This window comes from Harpia harpyja, chromosome 18, assembly GCF_026419915.1.
Source record: "Harpia harpyja isolate bHarHar1 chromosome 18, bHarHar1 primary haplotype, whole genome shotgun sequence".
Classification (NCBI taxonomy): Eukaryota; Metazoa; Chordata; class Aves; order Accipitriformes; family Accipitridae; genus Harpia; species Harpia harpyja.
Window position 1 is genome coordinate 10,194,333 of NC_068957.1, and position 25,627 is coordinate 10,219,959.

At 36.6% G+C, this 25,627-nt stretch overlaps 1 protein-coding gene across 4 annotated transcripts in view; it reads right to left on the reverse strand.

Annotated features, from left to right (window-relative positions):
* FMR1 (fragile X messenger ribonucleoprotein 1) overlaps positions 1-25,082 on the reverse strand; it is a 34,239-nt gene extending 9,157 nt beyond the window's left edge. For 2 of the 4 annotated variants that reach the window (XM_052813269.1, XM_052813270.1), the window contains exons 1-11: positions 24,860-25,059; positions 16,444-16,496; positions 15,583-15,676; positions 14,469-14,540; positions 14,042-14,190; positions 12,841-12,934; positions 12,636-12,752; positions 7,734-7,904; positions 7,565-7,643; positions 4,581-4,690; positions 1,107-1,193 (exon numbers count right to left, since the gene is read on the reverse strand). In XM_052813269.1, coding sequence (XP_052669229.1) covers positions 1,107-1,193; positions 4,581-4,690; positions 7,565-7,643; positions 7,734-7,904; positions 12,636-12,752; positions 12,841-12,934; positions 14,042-14,190; positions 14,469-14,540; positions 15,583-15,676; positions 16,444-16,496; positions 24,860-24,910 — 1,077 coding nt within the window. In that variant the 5' untranslated portion in view covers positions 24,911-25,059. Of the gene's footprint in view, positions 1-1,106; positions 1,194-4,580; positions 4,691-7,564; positions 7,644-7,733; positions 7,905-12,635; positions 12,753-12,840; positions 12,935-14,041; positions 14,191-14,468; positions 14,541-15,582; positions 15,677-16,443; positions 16,497-18,269; positions 18,459-24,859 lie in introns of those variants that run through there. The other 2 variants (XM_052813271.1, XM_052813272.1) reach the window with 2 other exon arrangements.
* Between the last annotated feature and the right edge of the window lie 545 nt (positions 25,083-25,627).

Sequence of the window (25,627 nt, forward strand, 5' to 3'; positions counted from 1 at the left end):
GCAAGAAAGGAGCTTGATTTTTAGTACTTGTTTTCACACGGTCCTTCTCTGCCTCTACTACCTGACAGCTGCAGAGCAGCTATATCTCTGCTCCAAAACACTGATAAACCCAAGTGCTCCACAAGCAGGATTAAAAGGTATAGTTATCAAGCAGGTAAGTAAGGGAACAGAAGTTGTTTCTTCTTCTAACTCCTCTGATACCTGCACTGGGAAGTTTTTTAGCTATATACAGAAATTTTAGCATTCTAGAAGATTCAATGATAGCTACTGCACAGACTGAACATGTATCAAATTATGAATGGTCTGGAGGTTTCAAAAGAGATGCAAGAATGTATTTAACTAAATGAACTCAAAGCAGTCCCTACTGTTAGCATCTGTCCCTGCCATCAAAGATTGAGCACCTGGCCATAATAGCCATAAGCAAAAGTAACTATGAGCAATAATGTGGGATATTTTTTGCTCCCTATACAAAAAGACAACAAGCACTGCAGACTACTGGAGAAGTTACACAGCCAAAAGGCAAACACAACATATAAAGCTGAATTGCCTACAAAACCTCCTCAAGTATGAAATGTCAATTAACTACAGAAAAATAAACACTTAGAATCACATATGGAAGACAGATATCTTTAAACTAGTGACAGAGGGTCCTTAGGAAGGGAAATCCAGAATACAATAACCAGGTAGGCTTTTGGTTGATAGAATTTTAAAGAACAGATGCCAAGCAGTTTAGGGTTTTAGAATAAAATGCCCACTGTATACAAGGTCTCTGCACAGAATGCTGCTTGCTTTGCAGTTGCACAAGGGACTGACTATTCCTTGTATATAAAGTTGTCAGCATTTTTTGAGATCAATTTTTTTATTTTTTCTTATTCCTTTGTATTTTGCATTCCGAAAAAAAATATTTTTCATCCCATCGTTCAGATAAATGATTCTTTTAATAAAACATGGCTTTTACAAGAAGCCTTTTTAGACTGAAAATGTGTTCCAACACTAATTTTTCAACAGCCTTCGGGGCCCAAACAGATTTTGATCATCATGTTATTGTTACCATCTTAAGTATTGATAGAAAAATTTCAGTAGTAGAGCAGTATCATTTTCCTCACCTTTAAATAATTAAGATGATAATCCAGAAGAACAGTTGCATTAGTGATGCTATCCTTGGTTCCCACAAACACAAACGGTACCATTCCCTAAAACACAGTAACAATAGTCCTATGGTTATTGATTAGGCATCAAATACTGAAGAGAACCAAACATTTTTACTGTAAAACTTGAAAACAATTTTTACAACATGGATAAGCATAAATAAAAAAAATGAGACAACAGTATATTTTGATGTTAACTAGATCATGTAGACTAATTCCCTTTATGCAAAGAGCTTTTATCATATGCATCACAATGCCAACATTTATTTTTCTGAAAAAGTAAAAAAAGTCAATTCAAAACACTTCATGTTTCCTCCCTTCAAAATTAATACCACCTTTGCTGATCACATCTACTCTCTCACACCAGGTTCTTTTAGGCTACACGTCATTAAAGAAGCCTTTGAACTTTTTCGAAAAGTAAATCAAATTAACACCAAGTCATAAAACAAAACTTGATGCTTCTTAAGGACCTCTCAATTTTTAAAAGGCAAACAAAAAAATATTCAAGAAATAGAGTTAGTATTTCAGGTAACGATTGCTAACTTACATTTCCTTTACCTTTCAAGAATTATTATTTCAGTGATTCAACAAATACCTCAAAAATGTAAAGCTGGAAATCCTAATGCCTCAAATTATGACACTTGGAGATAAAATATCTAGAGACTAACTTAGGCAGCCAAAGCAGGCTAAGAAATCTACCTATAAGGGCCCCCTGAGTGCTGAAAACAACTAAACTTCAGCAGATACAAGGATTACTTCCACACCAAAACTCCTGACACTAAAATAGGTCTATGCAGCATTTCAGAGGTGTGATTGCAGCCTACACAGACCCAATTGAGCTATAGCTTTAAACTACTTGACTCTTGTAACAGCTGCAGCCTCAGCATGGCAGTATAAGCTTCACTCTGGACTGCAGTCAACCTGAAAGTCTCATAGACACTCAGCTGCTGAAACCTGTGCCAGACCCTGGCTACACCAACTGAATTAATTTAAATTTTGTTTTAGTTATCTCTTCACGACCTCTAAAAACACCTTTAATTTTCACTGTACACATACCCTTTACAGGACTGCATTTCAAAGGAGGGGTTTTTTTGCAAAAGTGAAATGATTGTAGACACAAATGTCTTAAATAATACACGCGCAGTATGCTGAGGTTCCCTAAGAGTGGGAAGTCTATAGTTTATGCTTTCTGGGGTTTTGTTTGTTTGTTTATGTGGTTTTTTTTTTTCTTTTACATACAAACAACTTTTGTTAGATCTTACACATTTGCATTAAATAACAAGGAAAAAAAATTACACAATCCTCTAATCCTAAGAAGTCTCAATGCTAGCGCTAGCTTTCATGAGCATTAGAAAGCCTTTAGCCGCGGGCATCTTTGACTGAAGTGTTTTATTATTTGGGGTATTTTAAGTTTCATAAATATTTAATACCACCTGATAAACAATGAAATTTCTACTAAACTGGCATTAACTAGCACATAATATCTATTATTAAAAGACCACAAGACAACTGACTTAAAGAGGCATTTAAGGAAATGGCTTGTTGCTTTTAGCAGTGGATTCTAGGTGTAGCAATGCCAAGTATTACGAATATGAGCTGGTAACAATGTCAAGCAATTTTAGCCATGCAAAAGCATCGAAGTGCTTATTTATTGAACCTTATTTCTGTCTTCAAAGCAAAAGTACCATCTTCAACTTAGTTTCAATGGTGAATACTGAGCAGACCTTATGTGCTAAGAAATTTACAGATAAAAATAATATATACTACTGTAACAAACAGTACCTATCTCATTTTGAAAAGATGAAAAGCCTAAAGAACCTGTTATAAGATTATGGGAGTTATGAAATTGCACCTGAAATTTATGGGCAGTATTCTAACATCTCAGTCACAAGAAAAGGAACCCTGTATTAAAACTTAAAAGTGAACTATTGTTCTTTGCAAAAAGAAGGGCTGGGAAGATTAATGCACATTTATTTCAAATATGAAATACAAATAAACTTACAAGAACTAACTCTTACCTGCCAAGATTTGATCTCAGGTTTCTGTGTTGCTCCTGATATGACACAACTAACACATGAAGCACTGTAAGCAATGCCAGTGTTAGCAATGTCATTAACAGGTAAAACAGAGGTATGAATGCAGAGCTTGGCAGGTAAAAAAAGCTTTCAAGTTAATCTTTAAAAGCTGCATTTTGGATTGAAGAGCATCAACAAATAAGCTTTTTCAAGCTAGAAGAAAAGAAGAAAACCTGACATACTAATTGTAGCCATGACTACTTGCTCTTTTACCCTTCTATTATTCTGTATGCTGACATTAAAAATGTTGAAAGTTTTAGCCTGCAGCAATAATAGCACCCTCTTGCTTATTAAGCTAGTTCAAGAATTCTATGCTGCAAAAATTTATCATTAGAAATGAAATATGACATAGAAGTGAATCCTTTAAATCTAAACACTGACAATTTTACCTTTTCAAATAGATGTAAAACTAGTAAAGTAGTAAAAAAAATTACTTAATTGCTTAGCCACCATTTACAGAAAGATGGAAATTGGATTATGGGTCTTCAGTAATAGTTTTACAGTGATAATACAAAAGGTGAAATAACTACTTAAGCAAGAACATAAGAGTTCCAGAAATGTATTTCATACCTTATTCAAAGTAGCAAAGGTTCCTTACCTGGTACATATTTAGACTTCCAGGTAAATTAAAGACAGTTCAGTTTTCTTTAAGCACATTTCACATTTGAAATTGCAGGGAATCTTTTTACCTTGAGATGTTAAAAGCTTCATGTCTGAAGCTTTCCTTGCAAACCTGCAACCTTTCCCCTCAACACAACCCCACATAAAAGTGCTTCAAATTACAAAGTTCTAGACTTCATTAAGGCCCTTAACAACGCTGATATCCTTCCTGCGCAAACCTGGAGTTTCACATTGTTCATGCTTGTTTTTTCTTTAGGTTATGATTTACAGGCTATTGTGAATTTGGGTAATATTTAAGAGAGGTTTATACATAAAGCACAAGGTTTTCATTACAATGTAAGAAATTACTAATAAAAATTTAAACCAGGTAAAACCTTTAGAGATCAAACTCAAAGCAAAATAATGAATGAAAACAGTAAGTTTCACATATACTGATTTACAGCTTAGCAAGTGCTGCAAAACAGAGTCACTGCTTCGAACAGGAATAAAATGAAATCTCTAAGAAGATATATCACCAAAAAATTTCACAGTGTTTTTCAAACACAAATATGCAAGCCAAATTTATATAAAAATGCCCCTCAGCATTAATAGGGAAATATAGATTCCATCAGAAAAAACACATATTAATCAAAACTTTACCTTACCACTACAAATATAAGGAAGAATTTATTTTATCATTGGGTAAAATATAACCACCAATTAACACATACAGAAGTCACATTAACTGAAAACATACCTCTTCTTGTGGAATATTTTTATCATTTTCAGCCTCAATTCTCACTCTTACAACACCAGATTTGTCCACTATCTCCTGAATCAGTTTTCCATTTTTTCCTATTACTTTTCCTACAGAGAGAACATACAGAACATTGCACCTTTAGGGTTTTCCCCCAAACCTGACAGTATTACTATACTTTAATTAAACAAGAGTATTTAGTACCAGTGCAAGAACTTGTCAAAAACGACTTAATACTCCACAACAAAGATTCAGTTAACAAGGCATGAACTAAGTAAGCTTGGAGTGTTAACTTTGGTAACATTCCAAGGCAACCACTGCCACACAGAGGAAGAGAGGTACTTTCATAATAAAGTTTGTCACTGAGTTTCCTTCTTTTTCAAAGTTCCTATAAGAGACCAAAGGAAATTAAATCACAAATGCCTTCCCTTTGCATAAAATTATTTGAAATTACACATCTCAATTACAGAAATATTCAGTATTTTGCATGCTTATTTGGCTTTGCTTTGGTAGGTTTAAAGTAACTTCAGTGATTTACAAACAAACATTGCCGGTTGCATCAAAAAACCCCCAAACCAACCAAAACACCAAAACCAAAAAACCCTTTTAAAAAGCCCTAACGTTTGCTGTAGCTACCTTTGGGGTAGAGAACAAAGCAAAACTTCTAGTTCTTTCACAAAAATTTTAGTTGATGAAGTTTTCTGATGCTACTGAAGATACTGTTTGAGCCAGATGTAAAGTTCTCTTCTCTGAAACTGAGCTTTTTAAGAGATATTTGAAAAGAGTTTATAATTCATTAAAAAGATAAAAATGGAAATAAATTACACTAATGCCAGTAATGCACACATTTATCTTAGGAACCAGACATTCTAATCTGAGACAATGAAAATGAAAACTTTAGTTCTCTCCAACCTCAGCAAAACAACTTGCTGTCTGAAAATTGACAGAACACTGAGCTACTTCGGAGGTAATGAGGAAAGGCCATATCATAGTATTAAAGAAAAGCTTGAGAGTGATGTAAAAGATAGTTTTTGCATGTAACAGAAATATTTTATTTAACGAAACTGTGGGAAAACTTGCAATGTAATCTTTTTCACAGGCACATCACTGAAATGAGGGCAAAAAACACTGAGTGCACGACAAGCTATTGTTGTGCTAATACAATTAATCCATGAAGAGCAAATTAAAACCCACTTTTAATCACATAGGACTTTGTTCCTATTGTTCAAAGCTAAATAAATTTTCGGGTTTGTATTTCAATTTTTCTACCATGATTATTTAAATCCTATGTATTTCTAGAAAACATGACAGAAGATGGCCAATAAGTTCTTCCTTGATGACAAAGGCTGCTCTGAGAGTCAAAAGCTTCTTCTGAGTACTTTATTCCATTACACACCACTGGCAAATATAACAGCTTACTAATAAATGTGAAAAAGCCTTGGTAGTGATTAAAAAAAGTCAAGTAAACCAAAGAAAAAAAAAAGAAAAAACAAGAGAAAAAAAGAGCCATACATCAGTTGTCCCAATGAAAAAATACATATTTTTAAATATTTGTTTTTAGTTAGAATTCAGCAACATACATAAAAATCTTTAAAAACAATTAAGGACTGTATGCTTATATTTTTAACCTATGTTTCAGGTTATAAACTTCCATACAGCCTTTAAAAAAAAAAAGCAACATCTTGGGTGGGGTTTTTTTGTTGTTGTTTTATTTTCGTTTGGTTTGAAATTTTTAAAAGGATAATTAAGTAGAAAAAGCCAGATGTTTGCATTTTCTTTAGATAAAATTCAGCATATCAATAATGTAAAAGGAAAAAAGCTTTCTGCCTTTTTAAAAAATAAATTATTTAGTTTTCTGGCAAATTATTAGAAATTTAGAAAAGCTAGTTATCAAACATAGCTTATTTTGGATATAACATACGGTTCAGCCAATTTTATATTCTAAAGGAATTTTATATTCTAAAGGATCAAGGCCAAGAAGCAGAGTAGAAATGAAAAACTGCCAAAAGAGAAATAATTGCAAAGTTCTAAACAGAAAACATAAACAAATTAAAACCTCAAGTTAAAATAATGATGGCAGCTTATCATTTTTACTTATTACCAGTAGAATCAGGAGGGAGTGGGGAAGGGAAAACTACTGTTTTTAAATCAGTTCCAGAGCTGAGGTGCCACATTTGTCAGTATTTGTCCCATTGCAGAATTTCACACTGCTTCAACACCAGTTTTCATATACTGCTTGACAACCTATTAAAATATTTGCTTTTAGAAGTATGTTATAGCATGTAGGATTTTTCCTGTTCTTACCTACTGAATTAAGCCATGTATTTTTACGTTGCTTTGTAGCATCAAAAGCTCATTAAAAGACACCCACCCCCCCTCCACCCCCCCAGGGCAGCATGCAATCTTGAGGACTTTTTTAGGGTGTTTGTTAATGGAAATCTATTAGATTGTCTTTGGGGCATTTTCTTGATCATTGGGTACCTTAACTAGCATCCCACAGTGCTGCTTCTGAACAACCTGTGTTTCAGATGTAAAAGGACAGGAAAAAGAGACAAATACAAGTCAAAGAAATGATTCAAAATATACTAGGAAAATATGAGCCTGCAGATTCATCTATCACATAGCTGAACTAATCTCTGGACATCTTTGAAGGAAGTGATTTAATGCTTTGGCTCAGTCCAGAAGCTATTCTACTTCGTATTTAAACATCAGCACATTGCTTCTAGTTTAAGATATCCCTGAACTGCAAACCAGGAGATAATTTCTTACAATGTACTGAAGGTAAATGTATCTGTAAAAATTCTGCATGGAACTGGAAAGCAAAACAAAAAAGCACCAAACCTCAAGGCTTTGTACCACCTAGAACCCTTTCACAAAGACAACTTCTTCAAACTTCTATCCTGCCACCCTTCTAAAAGTAAAACGCAGTTCCCAGAAGGCATTTTTCCTTACTACCACAGAGTTAGCCTCCACAATCGACATACCTACTAAATTTCTTGGGACTTGTATGACATCTTCAGCAAATTCAAGGTAACTTCTTGCCTTTTTCACTGCATCTTGATCCTAAAAATAGATCAATGTATGAGAGAAATGAGATCTGTTTTCCCAACTTTTTTTTTTTTTTCTCCTGAAAGGCTAAAGAAGGGAACTTACCTCTCCGTAAATATGGAATGTGCAAGTATCTTCATCAAGATCAATAGCAGTCACCCCAGGGACTTTTCTGGCTTGCTGAATATTAGCACCATGAGTGCCAATGGCCAAACCCATTAGGTCTTCACGTACAACAAACTGTTCATGAAATCTTGATGCAAGTTGTCTAGAACTCTAAAGAAAAAATGTTAGCTTACTTTGATTTTTAGTACACCACAGAGAGAAAACAACAAATTTAGAGCCGATTCTTTAATCCGGTACTTAGCCTACTTTTTATTTTAACAGTTTCTTTTAACGCACTTATTTTCACTTCAAAAAACACTGAAGAATCCTAATATCACCTTTTAAATATTAAGATAAGGCTAGCCTCTAGCTGTGTTGACACTTCTATATTTTAAATTACCACAGAATATCTATAGCTATCAAGTGTTACTAGGTAAGACAGCATTCATGTAAGTTAGTAAAATAGGAGCTGTGTTGATTATTAAAGCAAACCCTATTATTTCTGAGAAAAAAAACTGCACCCATTTCAGTAGGTTGTCAAAACCAGCAATAACTCAACCACTGGACACAAAAATTATACAGAAAACAGCAACTACAGGTATCTACTGCACTTAAAATGAAATGAAGAATCTGTGCCTATGCAAGACAACACAAAACTAAGGTATAACTGCAATACATTGCTTGAATTCAGAGAACAAGTTAAGAATTTCATCCAGGAATGGCATTTCTACCAAGACAGAAGGGCCAACCAGAGAACTTGAGATTGTCAGGTGCTATCAAGACAAAATTCCTTGCTTCAGCAGGGTTGTAACAATGACTAAAGACTACACTATTAAAATTACTTTCAATCACATGTTTGAGGCTCAGTTACCCTCGAATTAAACACCTGGTTACTGTTTTGCAACTCTCATCACCTTTGTACGCAACTGCTATGGTAGAACCAAACAATACAAAATGGCTTACAGAATCTTAATGAAGGTCTCCTATGTGAAATAAGATACCAAAAAAGAAAAAGAAAACCCACGAAAAAACTAACCAACTTTTGGATCTGGAACAGTTATTTCAAAATAACTGAAAAAGTATCACTAGAAACCTGGATAAATCTTGCAAAAATATACCAAACAGGGAAAAAAACCCCAAACTGTAACTCCAATGACCATAGCATACAGTTTCCTAAAGCAGTCCTGAGCTTCCAAGAGAACTATGTTAGCGAGCTCTGACTTGATGCAAAAGTATGCATATACATGCCCATATGTAAAATACAGTTTCAATATTTTGTGAATTCTATAAAGCTTCCACCACAGAGCAAGCATGCAGAAGAGAGCTGGGAACAGGGAGAAGCTTTTGAGAAGTATCTTGTAGCACACTGTGGAGTTCGACAGTGCTGAAAATACTCAAACATGCAGGAAACCTAGATTTCATCAACACCCATACAATCCTGCATTGATATGAACAGTGTCTGTCAATCCCAGGTGGCTCAGATTATTAGCATGAACAGACCTCATGAGTGCAAGGAAAAACACTTGGGAAATGATGAATGGCATGCAGTTCAGAACCCAGCAAGCAAGTGGGGAAACTGTTAAAGTTAAGTGGGCACATTTTTTTCAAAAACAAAACCACATGTTTAAAAAGACTAAAACAATGACTGATAAGTTTCTCCTACACAGCCTCTTCACACTTTCAAAAAACCAGATAGTTTTCTTATAGGATTCTTGTGCTATATGAAGCAGGAAGATCACTAAGTTTGGTCACCCTGAGAACCAAAAGAAACATATGGAGAGAAATCAGTAACATATAAACATGCAGAACAAAATATATATTGTTTATGATAATGAAGTTGTCGTACAATTAAAGGAATTTATAGTACTTAAATCTACAGAGAAGAGCAAAGACAAAATATGTAAAAAAGTCATTATTTACCATAGTGAGTAAAATTCCTATACAAAAATGTGGACACTATCCACAAACATCTGAGCAGAACAGAACACAGGAAAGTAACAACAGTTTAATGCATTGAGGGAAGACAGAGGATTTCCAACTGTGATAATCTATTAAGTAAAATGAAAAGTGTTTTGCAAGGAATAGAAAAGATAAAGCTTTATACTATCTTTCCAGAGCCAAGATATATAATCCTATACATGTTTTTGCATCGCAATCAAAGCTGTAACTACTGTGAAGACATATACAAGCACACTTCAAATTAGCAGTTTAACCTCAGCAATGAGACCCTACAGAGGTTGAGAAAACATCAAGAACGTGTCCACAGTAAGCCCTACTCTGTCCCAACTAAACTGTTATTGTCACCTGACCTGCTCCTGCTTAAAGCTGTTGATAAATATCCTGTGCTAAATCACTGTCACAGAGAAGTGGCTACAGTAGATAGTGGTATAAGTATTCAAGTGTCATGAAATACTACATACAGAGAGCTCTATCAAGCACTTTAATAACTGGATTACAGAAAACTCAGAAAGCAAATATTATTTTAAATGCTCACAGATCTACATTCTAACAGATAATCCAAATGCCTATTTACTAGTTGACATCTGTTACAGACCACCACATGAGAGTAGAGAACAGGATGATCAAGTCAATGATCAGTTGTTAACTATCTACAATATGTAGAAAAGATGAAGCTACATCATCCCTGGGGACCTTGGCTATGACAGTCAAACTGTAGTTACATTGCTTGTACTAAAATATCATTAGCTTTTCTGTAAATTATGTATTACAAGATGTATTTTATTTAAACATAGGAAATTCTGTATTCTACTTCCCTCCAATAAATTAGTAAGAAACAACTATGCAAATAATGTATTAATACCTACTTAGAGGCCACAATTGAACTGCATTTAGATGAAATAAAATACAAACAAGATTAAAAAGTACAGTTGTAAATTCAGGCTCTTTAGTATGTCAAAATAACAACTAAGCAACACCTACTGGGAAAAAAACGCAAACAAAGAAGTAATTGGTTATTTTACTTGATGCTCTAAGAACCACATTTGAGAAGTAGAGCCATGTAAGTCAAGAAGCTAATATGCAGAAAAGAAGGAAGGTACAATATACAACAAATGGAAAGAAAAACACACACAAAAAAGAAGCTGGTCTAGTGATTATGGCATAGAAAGCAGGAAAGGTAAAAGTGCTAGAAGAAAAAAAAAGTGGCAGACATTTAATGTTCAGAGAGTATAAGACCCAGAAAAGAGTTTGATGGAAACAATGAGCTATTAATAATAATGCAGTAAAGCCCGAAGTGTTCACTAAATATTTCTTCTGCAGATGGACACATGCAGTCTGTTTGTATGTCAGTCTTAACAGAAATCATGAGTATGATTTCTACTATCTGAAGCTTTTCTTTTCAGGTTTGGTTGAAATTGATGTTATATTTCTTGCAAGTGCTGGAAACACAAATGCCAACATGAAAAATACCAGCCAACTTTTGTCACACAAATTATAACTGTATATATTTATCTTACAACCTTCACTTAAGTACTGCTCAGGTAGAAAGTAAAGTCCAGTAATGGTTTCCTAGTGAGAACAAAATCCAAGTTCGAGTCCTTCACAGCAGCAAAAAAGTTCAGCCTTACAATGACAGCAAAAATCCAAGATTAGTTTGGGAAAGGAATCAATGACAACAGCTGTTGGTGCATGCATTTGTGGGGGCATGTAAAGAGAATTAGCTCTATAGAGGCTGTTGTTCTTCCCACCTCCAAAATAATACTTTGCACTTCAAGAGGTAAACTGCCCACACAATTGTCAGTTCTGGAGGAAGACTGAGAAGAATGGATTACTGAAGAGCTACAGTGGGGTGCTCAAGAAGAAACACCAATGAGTAGAAACTGGTCCTTTCTTGGTCTTGAGAAAAATCAAGACCCAAACAAACTTGGATTACAGCTGCGAAATACAGAAATCAAGAGACTAAAAAGAGAACAGAAGACAGAACTTCTTCTAACAGTCAGTACACCTACTGGATCCAAGAGGTTGGAACTACTACGCCGCATCCCACTTCAAGCTAAACCCAAACAGATGTAACCCTTGGGTTGGGGGGGAATGAAACCTGGCTCTAAAGTATCAGAGCTGGTATACACCCATGTAAAACTGAATTGGTACTTCTAGTACTTGACAGTGACTCTAAAAAGAAGTTTTCAGAAATGTTGCTATTTTTTCTGATTTGTAGATAAGAGAAAAAACCATGAAGAAATGTTAATTCTACTGTATAAAGATCCCCTTATTTCCTAGCCTACTCTTTTTTCCTCTCTCTCTTCCCCCCCTCTCTCTCCCATGGACAAGTATGAGTCAAGCTTCTTGCCAGTCAACACCCACTCTCCAGTCACAGGAATATCAGAAGCTGTATCTACTGTAAGATGATTTCCTAACATTTTATCTATAGACAAACCCATCCCTTCGTACATCCTACCAACATCAGTTTCACCCCTTCTATCTCTCATTTTCACTGTCTTGTTTTGCAAGATCCAGTCCTAGTCCATCTCAGCATCATGCCATATTCACTCCCATCTATTTTTAAAAACAGTAATTCAAAGCTATCAAATATGTGGCACTATTCATGCAACAATGGCTAATTATTTTATGCTTCAAACTATGAAAGAAATCTATGTGTACGTGTGTGTGTGTGTGTATATATATATCTATTTGCATTTAATCCCACACAAAATCCTGCTGAATAAAATGGGATTGGATAAAAATGAGTCTTTGCAAGAACAGGCTCTTCAACAGTAAACTTCTTTGTTGGGTTGCATCTCCATCTGCCTCTTTTTAACACCAAGAATAGTATCAGTACATAATAATTACTTTCACCCCAATGCAAGTCCTACCAGCTAAGAAATGCATGAGGGGCTTTTTTTTTTTTAACTCAAATTACTTCAGGGAGAACAAACAACATACCTCCAGCTGCTTGCTAGCTTCTTCATTTCTCAGTATCAGGGATAACTTGGTACGAAGACTTCGAAAGTGCATATCGATCAGCATATTTGCCCGCTTTGTTGTTACATCATTGATTGACTAAATTATTAATAAAGAAAACAGTGGTTTACACATGAACTTTTGAAACAAACAACTGCCAATAGTAGGGTTAGACATTTGTACTTACCAAAATAATAAGCTGGTGGTTTTCAGAATCATAGGTTACAGAAAAAGCTCCAACCGCCTTTTTGAAGTCCTTATGTGCAGATTCTTTGGCACACCTAGGAATAAAAATGCTACAAAGTTAAAAATAACTGCTGCATTTATGGTTCACAGCCAAAAAGATTAATTTCTTAATACAAAGAATCTAAATAAATATATCCAAGTTCACCCTTTTAAGGCAGGTGTTATTTTATTCTGTTATTTATTTTACTCATTTTTCTTTCATTTGTTTTCACATTAGTAGGATTAGAAATACTTCAAAGATTTTCTGTATGTACATCCATGAAATGACAAACCAGTTAAGCAAAACTACATTAAAAAGCTATAATCGTTACAATCAGCAAGTCCAAAATTTCAAACACACCACGAACCAGTATGTGTGACTTCAGTGTAACCACTGCAGCATTCTAATGATCTTATGCTCATCTCATGCTGTATTTTGCTTCTCGAGGCTCCTTCTGCCCACTTGCTACTTAGTGAACTTGTGTACTATAACCCTAACTGCAGAAATTCTTAGTTTAACCTGAATTTATAGCTTATTCCACATTGAGGCAACAACATGTATCTCAAAAAAGCAGAAGTTGATCTGAAGCTGGAGTCAGTATTAGACTGAGTTTTAGAGCTACATTTACACAAGAACAACATGTCAGTGTTCTAGGAGAAAACTGTTTCTGTATCATACTATGGGAGGTTTGCTTATTGCGCAACTATTCCCACAACCATCATCAAAATGCCTTATGCCCTACAATATAAGGCAGGATTTTCTAAGGCAGGTCATTAAATACCAACTTGCATAGATTGGCAGATACTCTATCAATGAAAGAGTGACCACTTGACAGTTATCAATAAAGTTGACAAAGAATGAATTCAGATTAATCTGTGCACATCCTGGAACAGCTGTAAGAATAAAAATCTTAATCTATACTGCACACAGTCCTTAAAACCTTGAAGAAATTATTTCCTCCTCCAGGACTAAACTGCATTTCAAATATCACCTTTTCTATTTCTGAAGTATAAGCATGTCCACATTTGTATTTTCTACATTCTTATATGCAAATTTTTAAAGTTAATTTAGAGCAGTAAAAAGCGTTTTTACCCCTCCTTGTCTCAGGCTCAAGAAGTTACCCACATTTTGAAACAAGTTATAAAGAAACACTTGTACTTACATTTGCCTTAAATCTTCAGGAACTGCCAGTTTGATTTTATGAAAAGTATCTTTTGTTGCGGGTTTATTGGGGTTCACAGATCTCAAACGCTCAATTGTGACAATTTCGTTGTATGTAGCATCACAGGCTGCATATTCTATTACGTAGAACTGATATAAAAATAATAAAATCATCCAAGCCACACATTTCACAAGAGTAAGCACTACACTATTAAGTGAAAGGCACTTTTGTTAACTGTACAAGTCAAATTTGAACTTTTCAGGTTAAGGTTAATGGTAATTGCAACAGTCCTAATCAAGAAGCTCTTTGAAAATGAAGAGGGACAAGTTAAAAACACCATGCACATCAAAATAATAATAATTAAAAAATAAAGTATAAATAAATATAAAAGATATATATATATATATGTATATATGCATATTCCTACCTCACCCTTTATCATTCTCACTTTAGCCAACCACCAACAGCAGGGTTCTTTTTCATTTGCCCTGGAATAAACCTAAACAAAATACGTACATTATGTATCTGTAGCATTCTTAAGACATCACAAAAGCTGACTAAGTAATACAATCAGGAACTCTGCTACAGGAACAAAATCCAGCAAACTATATTGGCACATAAATTCTCTCACCTAAGCACTATGTAGCAACCATGTAACAGCTGAAATGTCTATCACAAACACAGGTAGGATATAAAATTATGTATATAAGATTGTACAGATAAATAATATTGTACCCAATCTACTGGCATTAGTTGCTTCAGTCTTGCATACAGTCAGAAGAGAGATAATTCAGCCTTTTACATCTGTTAATATTTAATCAACAGTATTTCTAATTGTGTGTAGGTCTGATGAGGTCCCACCAGTGGGTGGAAGGGAAAGGATACATACCTACACTTCTTTAGCACATATGTGATATTGGCCACATCCACACCCAAGAATTTTTGCCATTTTCTTATATTTCAAATCAAAATAAACTTAAAAAGCATGCAAGCAAAATGCAAATCTTAAAAGTTCTCTTTTTTTAAAGTAATTACAAAAATTAATGTCATAAAATAAGGAAGTTTTAGGAACATGCTATATTAAAGCCAGTCTCCCTCTACACATAAATAAATATTTACATATACACATCTATTTTTACATTTTATGTACAGACATACATAATGCAAATTATCTCATTCAGATTGAAGTTTTGGTAATATAGGCATTATTAACTTACAGCTGAAGAACTACAGTCCAGCATCTATTTCTAGATTAATTCAGTTCTGATAAAGAACTGATCTGTAATCAAAGAAACACTGATCATGTTTGTACATCAGCATGGAGGTCATGGTACATGGAATTCCAAAATAGTCGTATGGTTTATAACTGTCAAAAATCTCTTTTTCATGACATGCTTGACATTGTATTTTATGTAGTAATTGGAATCAAAAAAGGCGACAGCATATAACATGGAAGAAAACCTTCCACTAGCTTGGCTGACATTTTTCTTCCCCAGTCCTCTCACTTCCCAAAGGAAATGTTGTTAATGGAGCATACATACCTCTACTTCATCACTTTCATTTATATCTTTATTATAGCCTGCAGGTGGCGGAAACCTCACATCATGGAATGGTATTTGTCTCTCTGGTTGCCAGCTACAAATAAAAATACAGTGAATGGCCTAAACATTTTGACCTTCTTTGTAAATAGAAATCAGAAATATTTTCAATCCATTAATTTTACATTTTTAAATTTTGTGGAGCTTTTGTGCATATATGTATTAAAGGTAATGTGATCCAATGTATATATAATAAGAAACACACCTAAGTGACCATTAAGCATCTTAAATGAATCCCTAATGCTACCTGCACTGTTTTGAAATCTTCCAGCAGCAGTTTTTATTCTATTTAGAGTGTGTTATTTCCCTCCTGAAGCAATGAAACCTGAACTAAGTGGTATAATGAAAGGTTAACTTTTTATGCCCTTAAATGATGGGAAAGGAACATAATTTCATTTCTAGCTTAGAAAACTGGTATTTATCACTTATCTAAAAAATAAATTTTGTAATAATGTAATCTGCTAAATCTAAAGTAAGACATTCACATGAGAAAGAGGCAGGCATGGTACCACTGCTGACTTACTCAAACATGAGTTGCCATCATGTAAATTGAATAACAACATGCTTATCTTCCCAATAAAACCCACATTACTCTAGTTTCGTATTTTAAAAATATTTAAACAATTAAAAGCATTTATACAGAAATGTCACAACATAGTAAATATCAAACATAATTCTAAAACATGCTAGCAGCAAGCTTGGAGTATCTAAGGGATGCTACTCTACACTGTTATGTTTAGGTTAATCAAATGCAAGGTTGATACTCCATATCATTTGCAGGTATAACATCAGCAATACACTTACTTGTTTTCAAATGCAACTGTTATAGAATCTTCATGCACATCCTTTACAAATGCCTGTGTATATAAAAAAAAGTATAATTATGGTATGCTTATGGATATTTTAAAAAGTAATTTTACACCCATACAATGCCTTCCTCTCACAGATATTGATGAAACTCAAAATGTAAGTATGCTTTCAAGTCAGCCTTTTTATTTTTGCAATAGACTAATATAAAACACACACTGAAAGCTGATAACCTCCTTGGGTTCATGACTGCCAACGTACTGATACACAGACAGAATGCCCGAGCTACACATGCATTCTTCATACTTTTTAGGAGTAATAGGAGAGATTACTAACAACTGACAAGATCATTCTGAATAGTTTTATAACTAAAGTTTAAAATGTTTGATTTTATAATCACGTTTTGTGTATTTTGACAGGTGTAGAAATTAAACCACGTCAGTACTCCTTAAAAAAAAATCCTGTCTCTTCTTTTACCTCAAGGTAAGTTTGAATACCACACTAGCAAAACTCATTTATATCCATTTCAGCACAGTTTCCCCCTTATTTACTTCATCACGCTTAACTTCCATAGTGCACAAACTTAAGATAAAAGCCCTGCAGCCTTCCTTCACTTTTTTTCTGGGGGCATGAGTAGCAGTTGTGCTAAGACTCCCATACAACCACAAAGCAGAGTACAGAACTAAGATTCAGCACTGAGAGGGCTCTTCCTACCTTATGTACTGAACTGACTGATGTTTGAATAATTTTCAGCTTTAAGCCCAAATGTGCCCCGCCCCCCCCCCCCCCCATCTACAGAACAGCAAGATCAATACTCAAAGAACTTTGGGATTTACCAATGAAAATATTTTTCATAGCCTCAAATAATGGAGATCACAGGGCAACCAGGGATTAAGATTTTTTTGTTTGTTTCTTTTTAAACATCTCTACAAACTTCTGAAACAGATAAACATTGGTGAAGTGCTGAGCATTCCACTAATATTTATCCATATATAGTATATCCTTGCAAGGTAGGTAGATAAGAGCCCCTGAGCAAGACTGACCCTAAAAGTTTGTTCCACCAATGGAGATCCATTTTAGTAGACTGAAAAATTCTCAATAAATTGAAAATAATTTAGCAGTAACTACCGTTTCTGAAGAATTAGTTAATGAACTGTGGAACATTTTATTCTCTTCACATTTCAAGTTTCCAAGACAAGAACAGCTCTTATCTCTTACAAGGTGGTAAGAGTTTCGTTCTCATATGGAATCTAAATGGTTTTAAAAAATTCTTCTGATATTTTTCCTTTATAAAGCATTCCAAAGTATTTCCTAAGTCACAGCAGTATCTCAGTATCAAAGAATAGCAATACCTGATGACTGATACAAAGCTCCAAGAACTGGTTACACTAAAATTAAGCAGTACCTGTGCACAAGTGACAATCAGTACAAGAAAAAAGTGCAATGCCAGTTAATAATCTGAAAATAACTAACGCCACCTTTAATAGAAGTCAAAGCAAAGCCACAATGACAATAGCAAAAAATGATTTTATACCTTGCTCACCTCTCAATACTGTAAGAATAAGGTTACCGGAAAGTTTTATCGGTAGCATCCAAAAGACATTTAAAACACTCTCTAATAGTATTTACATAATTACATATTTCAAAATTCCAAGATATTCCTTCCAAGGGGATTACAAGCATAGTTGATATTTTTTAATGACATTATACAAAGCAGATTTAAGACCACATCTCAAGATCATGTTGATAGTAGTAGAGAAATGCTATTTACATAAAGAAGCAACAGAACTCCCAGTTGATCATTACAGATACTGAACATTTACCTAATGTTTCACATTGTTGTGTCTTCTGTAAGAAAATTCCAGAATTGGATATGCACTTGACAAATACTATGGTAGTCCTGACTCACTTTGCAACATTACACACATCACCTTCAAAGGCTCCACCCACGTTTCTTCCAATGTTTGTCATGTGCAACTCTGAAGCACCTATTCTTATAGCTGTAGCAGAAATTGATGCCTTTAATACCTGAAAAATGCTGTAATCATTACAAAATATTTGGTATGACTCCTTCACACCACAGACTAGAAAAGGTTAGGACTTAGTATTATTAGTAACACTTGAGTATGCAAAAGCAGAGATTATTTTATAAAGCAAATCCAACACAAATGACACCAAGAACACTTAATAGCCTTGAGGAAAACAGCTAAGAGTAACACAAGACAATGCCCTGAGGAAGAATTTGTTGATACTTAATTTTCTCTTATTCATAAAATAGCAAAAAAAAAATCACTTCTGCTATAAAAGACACTTTTGGAGAAGAAGTCATCCCCTCTATGGTGATGAAAACACCAAAAGGTGCTCTAAATAGCACTCCAAAAGTTACAGGAAGTGACAGAAAAATACACAAGCACAGCAGCAAAGAACAAGACTACATCTCATATTCAGATCTCAGAGCTCATAACATCCAAGTCATCTTGACTAGAATCCTAGTGACTACAGCAATATACATAACTAGTGGTAATAATGCTAAAACCTACCAGTAATAAGTAAACAAGATGCTGACACAAATAAATGTAAGTTATAAAGTTGAAGACTAGCCTGAGACCTTTAAACAGTCTAGTACTTATATTATCTGGAAAAAGTAAAACTTGGGGACACATAGCTAGTTGAAAAAGTATTGAACTATTCTCTCCCATTTAAGCTCTCCTTAAACAGCCTTCAATATTGCTTTGGTCACAACCCAGAAACCCGAAGGAACTTCAACGAGGCACATTAAGGATAACTGTTGACCATAGACGTCATAGCATCAATACAGACGTTACTAGTAAAAATTATAAAACTGACATAATTTCTTTAGTTTATACCAAGTTCAGAAGGCTCAATCACAGAAACAGATGGAATACGTGGTTTTCACTCCAGCCTGGCCAAAAAAGTTGATGTCATAACACTGTTGTTTGCCTTTTAATTCCCAGCCTTGCTAAATTACGAAGTGGATGATGCCTTGCCTACCTCCATGTAAGATTTATGCTTAAAAAACCAATTAACCAGACAAATACATTAACAGCCTGAATATTTGGTTGTCTGATCTCACCTACCCATAGAAAGGTGGTTTTCCTCGTTCTTCAGTTTCTTGTGACACAGAAAAATTCCAGAAATACTCATCAGTTTTTCATATTCCGTATCATAGCATTATGTCAATTTTCCTCTGGTATATAAATATTTAATCAGATCTATAGTAAGTAAAATGTATTTGGACTCTACAGCACTATATATCTGTACATTTCTAAGTACAAATAGAAACGTTTTGAAACATTCCTAAGTTTTTGTAAAAAAAAATTAACACTTAACCATTAATGCCTTTGGAAAACTAAAATTAAAGTTTATCAGAACTGTTTGGTTTTCTTTATTCTGTGATATGTATAAAATTATATACAATACTAAAAAGAAATGAGACCATAAGCCAAATTCATAGACACAGGACAAGCCAGTCCCAGATGTCAGTAAAGGCAGAGAAGAGGTACTGATTTCACACAAAGTATTATGAAAAGTACCATAAGCATTCTTTTTTTTTTTTTTTTTTGAAATAAAGAATGTAAGTTGGGCATGGAAATTCAAACATAAAGGTGCATGCATATATGCGAGTTTCAAATGCACACCTTAGAAGGGACAGAACACTGGCTATGATGAATGTGAACATACAGATTGAAAGCATTAAAAACATAGTAAAACTAGATGGAAGTAAAATGAGGGAACAGGACAGTGAAAGACTACAGCAACTGGGATATCACTATCACTAATAACAGAGATACCAAATCAGAGTACACAAAGAAATCAGAAACAGTGAAAAAGGTTTGTTTTTACTTCTGTGAACAGAAGCACATTTTACAATGCCTAAGGTTGAGTCTTCTTCTCTAATGTGGGAAAAAAAAAATGTGGTAAATTTTCTACACCAGATTTGACTTTCAGTCACGTAAGCCATTAACATTTCTCTCCGTGCTTCAGACATAATTAGGTAAAAAAGTTTACAATCCAACATTGACATGTCATGGCATTTCTCAAACACATGAGCACTCACATTCCAAGAAGGGTTACATGCTGAATATAAGGCCTAAATTTTACAAATTATTTGATACAAAATAAGAATTATTGGCAACAACACTATATTTGTTATTTTTGTGCTAAATGGAATGACAGACACTTCAAAGGAACAAATAAGGCTCCAGCTGCCATGAAGTTTTGTTGCTTTTTTTAAAGTCTGCTCACATCATCAGATGTGAGCATTGTCAACCATTTTAATAAAGGAGGATAATTAACTGTAAGGAGTGAAAGTCAGGAAAATATGCTTTTTAAGATTTAAAAAAAAGCTATGTTGATACAAATGTGCATCTACTGTTTGCATAACAGTTCTGTAACATTTCATACCTGTTGGAAGGAGAAAGTCAAAAGGGAACTCACATGGCTAATCAAATCTGAGAAAAGCAGGCCATACAAAGGAACAGAATAGGGAAAGAAGAATAGTCACAGAAATGGTAACCAAACGAGGGAAAAGGGTACAGGCTATCACCCTCAGAAGGAATGAGTAGACAGGCTTGTGAATGTACGAAGACTGGAGATATTTGCTGAGGGTATGTCTGTATGGAATAGTGAAAGAAAAGAAAAAAATGATACGGACTGCAACAGGAGGCCAAAGGAACAGTTGTTAATAGTGAGACCTGAAGTAATAAAGAACTAAGAAAGATGAATTATTTTGTCAATTGTAGCTTCAATGAAAAAATGTGAAGTATCTGTAAAACCAAGGAAACAATGGCAAAGTGCTGAAACTACTGGGATAAAAAGTGGAAGATTTTTAACAAGGTTATAGAGCAAGAAGTGGCAAAAATTGGTTGCAGACAACATATAGATGTTAACAGCAAACATCATTCCAAAACTATCTGCCTCAAACAGGATGCTTTCCATCTTTAGCAGAGGATACAAGAGAGAATCACTCCCAAACTGGAAAAGAAAAAACAATCCCATGCTGGAAAGGCATCCGGCATGTCCCCTTTTAAAGGGAAATAACATCTAAAGCTAGTCCTGGAAAGATTAGACAAAGGACTGTCTATTAGTCCTCTGAGAATGAGGTAAGAACTTCAAAACCCAATTTACTACACCTATACAAGAAAAGATGTGAAAAGATATGCCCTAATCGCACACATCTTCAAGATTTAGTTACTTAGCTGTGAGCTGCAAAAAGGCAGTTCCCTCTCCTTAGGATTCACATTCCTGCTGGTTTGTTGGACCAGCCTTCTTAAAATAAATAAGGAACTCTAACCTTTTCTTTCCAAGGATTCTGGGCCCAACAACATACTAAGTCATGACTTAGCGTCTCTAGGTACTAGATTGTCAATTATCCCTGAATCATGCTCATCGATTGCACTGCACTTTCCATGGAATAATTCATCTTAGCCAAGGGGAAAAAAAATTCATGGAAGTACAAAGCATTCACCAAGCCATACTTTTAATTCCATTCAGAAAGAACTAGTCTCCACTACAGCGATCACACCAACACACTCCAGAACTCTGTGAAATGTAGTGCACCTGACCAGTATGAAATTTTAATTCAAATCTTCCCGTTGAGTATGAAGGCATCCTCAAATCATATCCCGTGTTTTGTGTGGAACATGATCCCTCTACATGTATCTCAGAATACGTTCTGGATCAAGTCCCACAGGTAATACAAGCTAAGACTGGTTTATTACTCTCAGTAGGGCTTAGGTGACAATTGGGCATCAGTTTTGTACTGTCAAGATCAAGATGCTGCTGGGTACATAAGTGCTTAGGGACTTGAATTTATAAGGTCCTCAAAGAGAGCTACAAGGAGGATATGAAAAGCTGAAGTGGCAATTAGGTGCCTACTTGTGCCACTTAGTCCCTTCATGACTCTAGCAGCCTCATATTCCTCCCCTCCATGTCTTAATATCAAGATAGAGGCATCTTTTTTCCAAAATATTTACATATTCTGATGAAGATCTTCAGAATGATTCAAAGCCAATGAAATTATCACAAGTTATCAGTAAACCATTAGACTGAATAATAGAATTGTTTTGGTTTTGGTTTGTTCGCAGGGTTACTGTTGTAAAACATTTCTCAGGAGGCTGTTTAAAGAAACTTTTTAAATGAAAAGAAATAAAATCACCTTGCAATTAAATCCGCACTTGACATCATCACACACTTCTTATGCTGGCTCAACCAATTCATTTTATAATCAAATTCCCCCTCTGTAAGATGGGCATAAAACTCACAAGAAAACATTTAGATAAATTACTTAATAACAGAGTGATACTCAGACGTTATAATAAAAGAAAAAATTGTACCTGAAAAATTCCAGTAATTCAGGCTAGAGGAAAATTGCTGATTTACATTGAACATTACTGCATGAGGGTTTTTAAAAAAAAAAAAAAAACAAACAACTTTTTTTAGTTTAAAAAAAAGTTGCTGCATTCATCTTAAGTGTGATGCTCCATCTACACAGGTAATACAGGTGAAGACCAATAAATCTGCATGCCCCATGTGTCCCCTTACATAAATTAACCAAGACCTCTTGGTTAGAGATTAAGAAGAGGCAAAAAAAATTCCTATGTTTAGATTTCCAAAAGTTAAAAGGCAAACTAATATGCAACTTGGAGGCAACGCCTGTGTTATAACTTGGATACACTAAATCAAGATTAATAAGCTCCCATGAACATATGCTCAAATGAAATCTTCACCTCAACTACAACCAGAAATGTCAGTATGTTATGGACAAAAGGCGTACAGGACCCCATGATGTCAAAACTGAATGTAACCAAAAAAAGTTACAGAAGCTTTCAATTCTGCCAGGTTTCTTTGATAATATTTGTCACTAAAGAATACCCAATGTCATTTTTATCATCATCTATTTTGCATGATTGTGTAAATACTCTCATATAATTTGATAAAAGCCTCATTAGAAGTTCTCTTATGCAACATATTTATACCTTCTGTTTCTTTCTGAGCAAATACTGTATCTTTAAAAATGTAAAACTGATTTTTGAAAGTGTAAATAATTTAATTCCAGACTTTGGCTACAACACTGCAAACCCACAGGATGCTTATTTACCATATTTACAGACTTGTTTCATACATACTTTAAAAAAAAAATTATTTTCAGAATATCACATGTATTTTAAAAATAAGCTTTTCAGAGATCTTTTTTTCTTAGAAACACTCAGAGCTGTTGGAACTGTATCATTTGGATATCAACCTGAGCTACCACACTAACATCAGAGCGTGAAATTCTACCTGTTCCTTCATTACTAACATAAATATTGGATGTCGCACAATAACTAGGCCCAATTTTTAAAGTACTAGGAACATTTAAACGGTGGTAGACTTGCAGAAACCAATCCATAGCTGTTTCTGATAAGTTGATAACATGTCAATGATAGCAGGCCCAAACCCACTGTGTCCAAATTTTACTTTTCTGTGAATAGGGTAAATCCACAAATTATACCCTATTAATACGCTGATTAATACAACCCCACTCACGCAAAGCCACAGCAACACTATACAGTATTAATAAAAATATCAAGTACTCAGCACATATGTTCAAGGCTCAGTGATGGATTTATTCAGCACCAGCACAAGGGCTTGGAAACAAACACGGAATGCCATTAAGTAGTTTCAGTAAGAAGTACATTTGATAATTAAATGGAGTTAGCAACTCAGCACATATATATTTGGTCAAGCAATGCTCTCTTTAATACCAGTAGGCAGCGTACCCTGCCATGGCATTAAGAGCACGAATCCACGACAGCACTTTATCATGAACGTGTATTTAACAAGCCCCCCCCCCCCGCCTTAAACGCCGTGCACTAGCAGTGCAGCTCTCCTGGAAACCTAGAGAGCGAGAAAGACTTTCCTTAAGTAGCGACAAAAGCTGAGGATTTAGCAATTAATGCCCCATCCCCAGCCCTGATCCTCGCTTCAGCGCCAAGGAGAAGGCGGCCCCGGGCTCTCCTCGCCTCCTCTCGCACACCGGCAGCGCGAGGGCCTCCCCTTCCCACAATAGGGGGAAGGCCCAAGGCCTCCTCGGACGCCGGGGCCCTCTCTCGGCTTCCCTCTCTGCCTCCTCATCAGGCCTCCGGTCCCTCAGCCCCGGGGCGGCGGCCGCCGGCTCCTCTCCCCGCGGAGGCCCGGCTCGCCCTGCCCAGACACCGAGAGGGACCCGCCGAGGCCTCCACCCCTGCCCCGCTCTCCCTCCTCCTCCTCCTCTCCCTCCTGCCCCGCGGCCTCCGCTTTCCCTCAGAGCGGGGAGGAGGAGCCGCCACCGCCGCCGCCTCCTCCTCCTCCCGTCCCAGGCCCCACTCCCTCCCCTGAGGCCCAGCCCGACCCGGCCGCCAGCACCCGGTACCTTGTAGAAGGCCCCGTTGGAGCCCCGCACCTCCACCACCAGCTCCTCCATGTTGTGCCGCGGCGGCTCGGTGCGGGAGACCCAGGCCCGGCGCCTCCTCCCGGCCCTTTCTCTCTCTCGACGCGGGAGGGGGAAGAGGAGGAGGAGGAGGAGGAGGAGGGAGGGGGGTGTGCGGTGTGTGTGTCTGTGTGTGTGTGCCGGGGCGGGGGAGGGGAAGGGGAATCTCGGTTCACTCCGAGCCCGAGGGGGTGGGGCCGCGCGAGGGGCGGAGGGGAGGGCCGCCGCGGCGGGGGGCGGGGGAGCACTGCGGGGACGCTCCGCGCCGCCGCTCCTCGCCCTCGGCCGCCCGGAAATGAAAGCGAAACGGTCACCGCCGGGCGGCGCGCGCGAGAGGGAGGGAGGGAGGAGGGGGGAGGAGGCGCGGGGGCGTCCGTTTCGAATGTAAACGCTAAGACCGCGTCACGTGACGGGGCGCGGCGCGGGGGGTGGTGGGGGGGAGGCGGGGCGGGGCGCTGGCCCCAGCCTGCACGCGCCGCTTGCCCACCGCCTAACGGCCGGGTCGCGCGGCGCGCCGCCCCTCCCCTCCCTCCCTCACGCGCGCGCGCGCGCGCGCGCGCGCGCAGCCGCAACCGCAGTGGCGAGGAGCAATCGAACCCGGCAGTTGTGACTGAGATCCCGCCTCCCCTCCTGGGGCGCGCCTGAGCGACTGCCGCGCTGGCCAATCAAGGTTGCGTGCTGCGCCGCGCGTTCCGACCCGAGAGGGGCGGG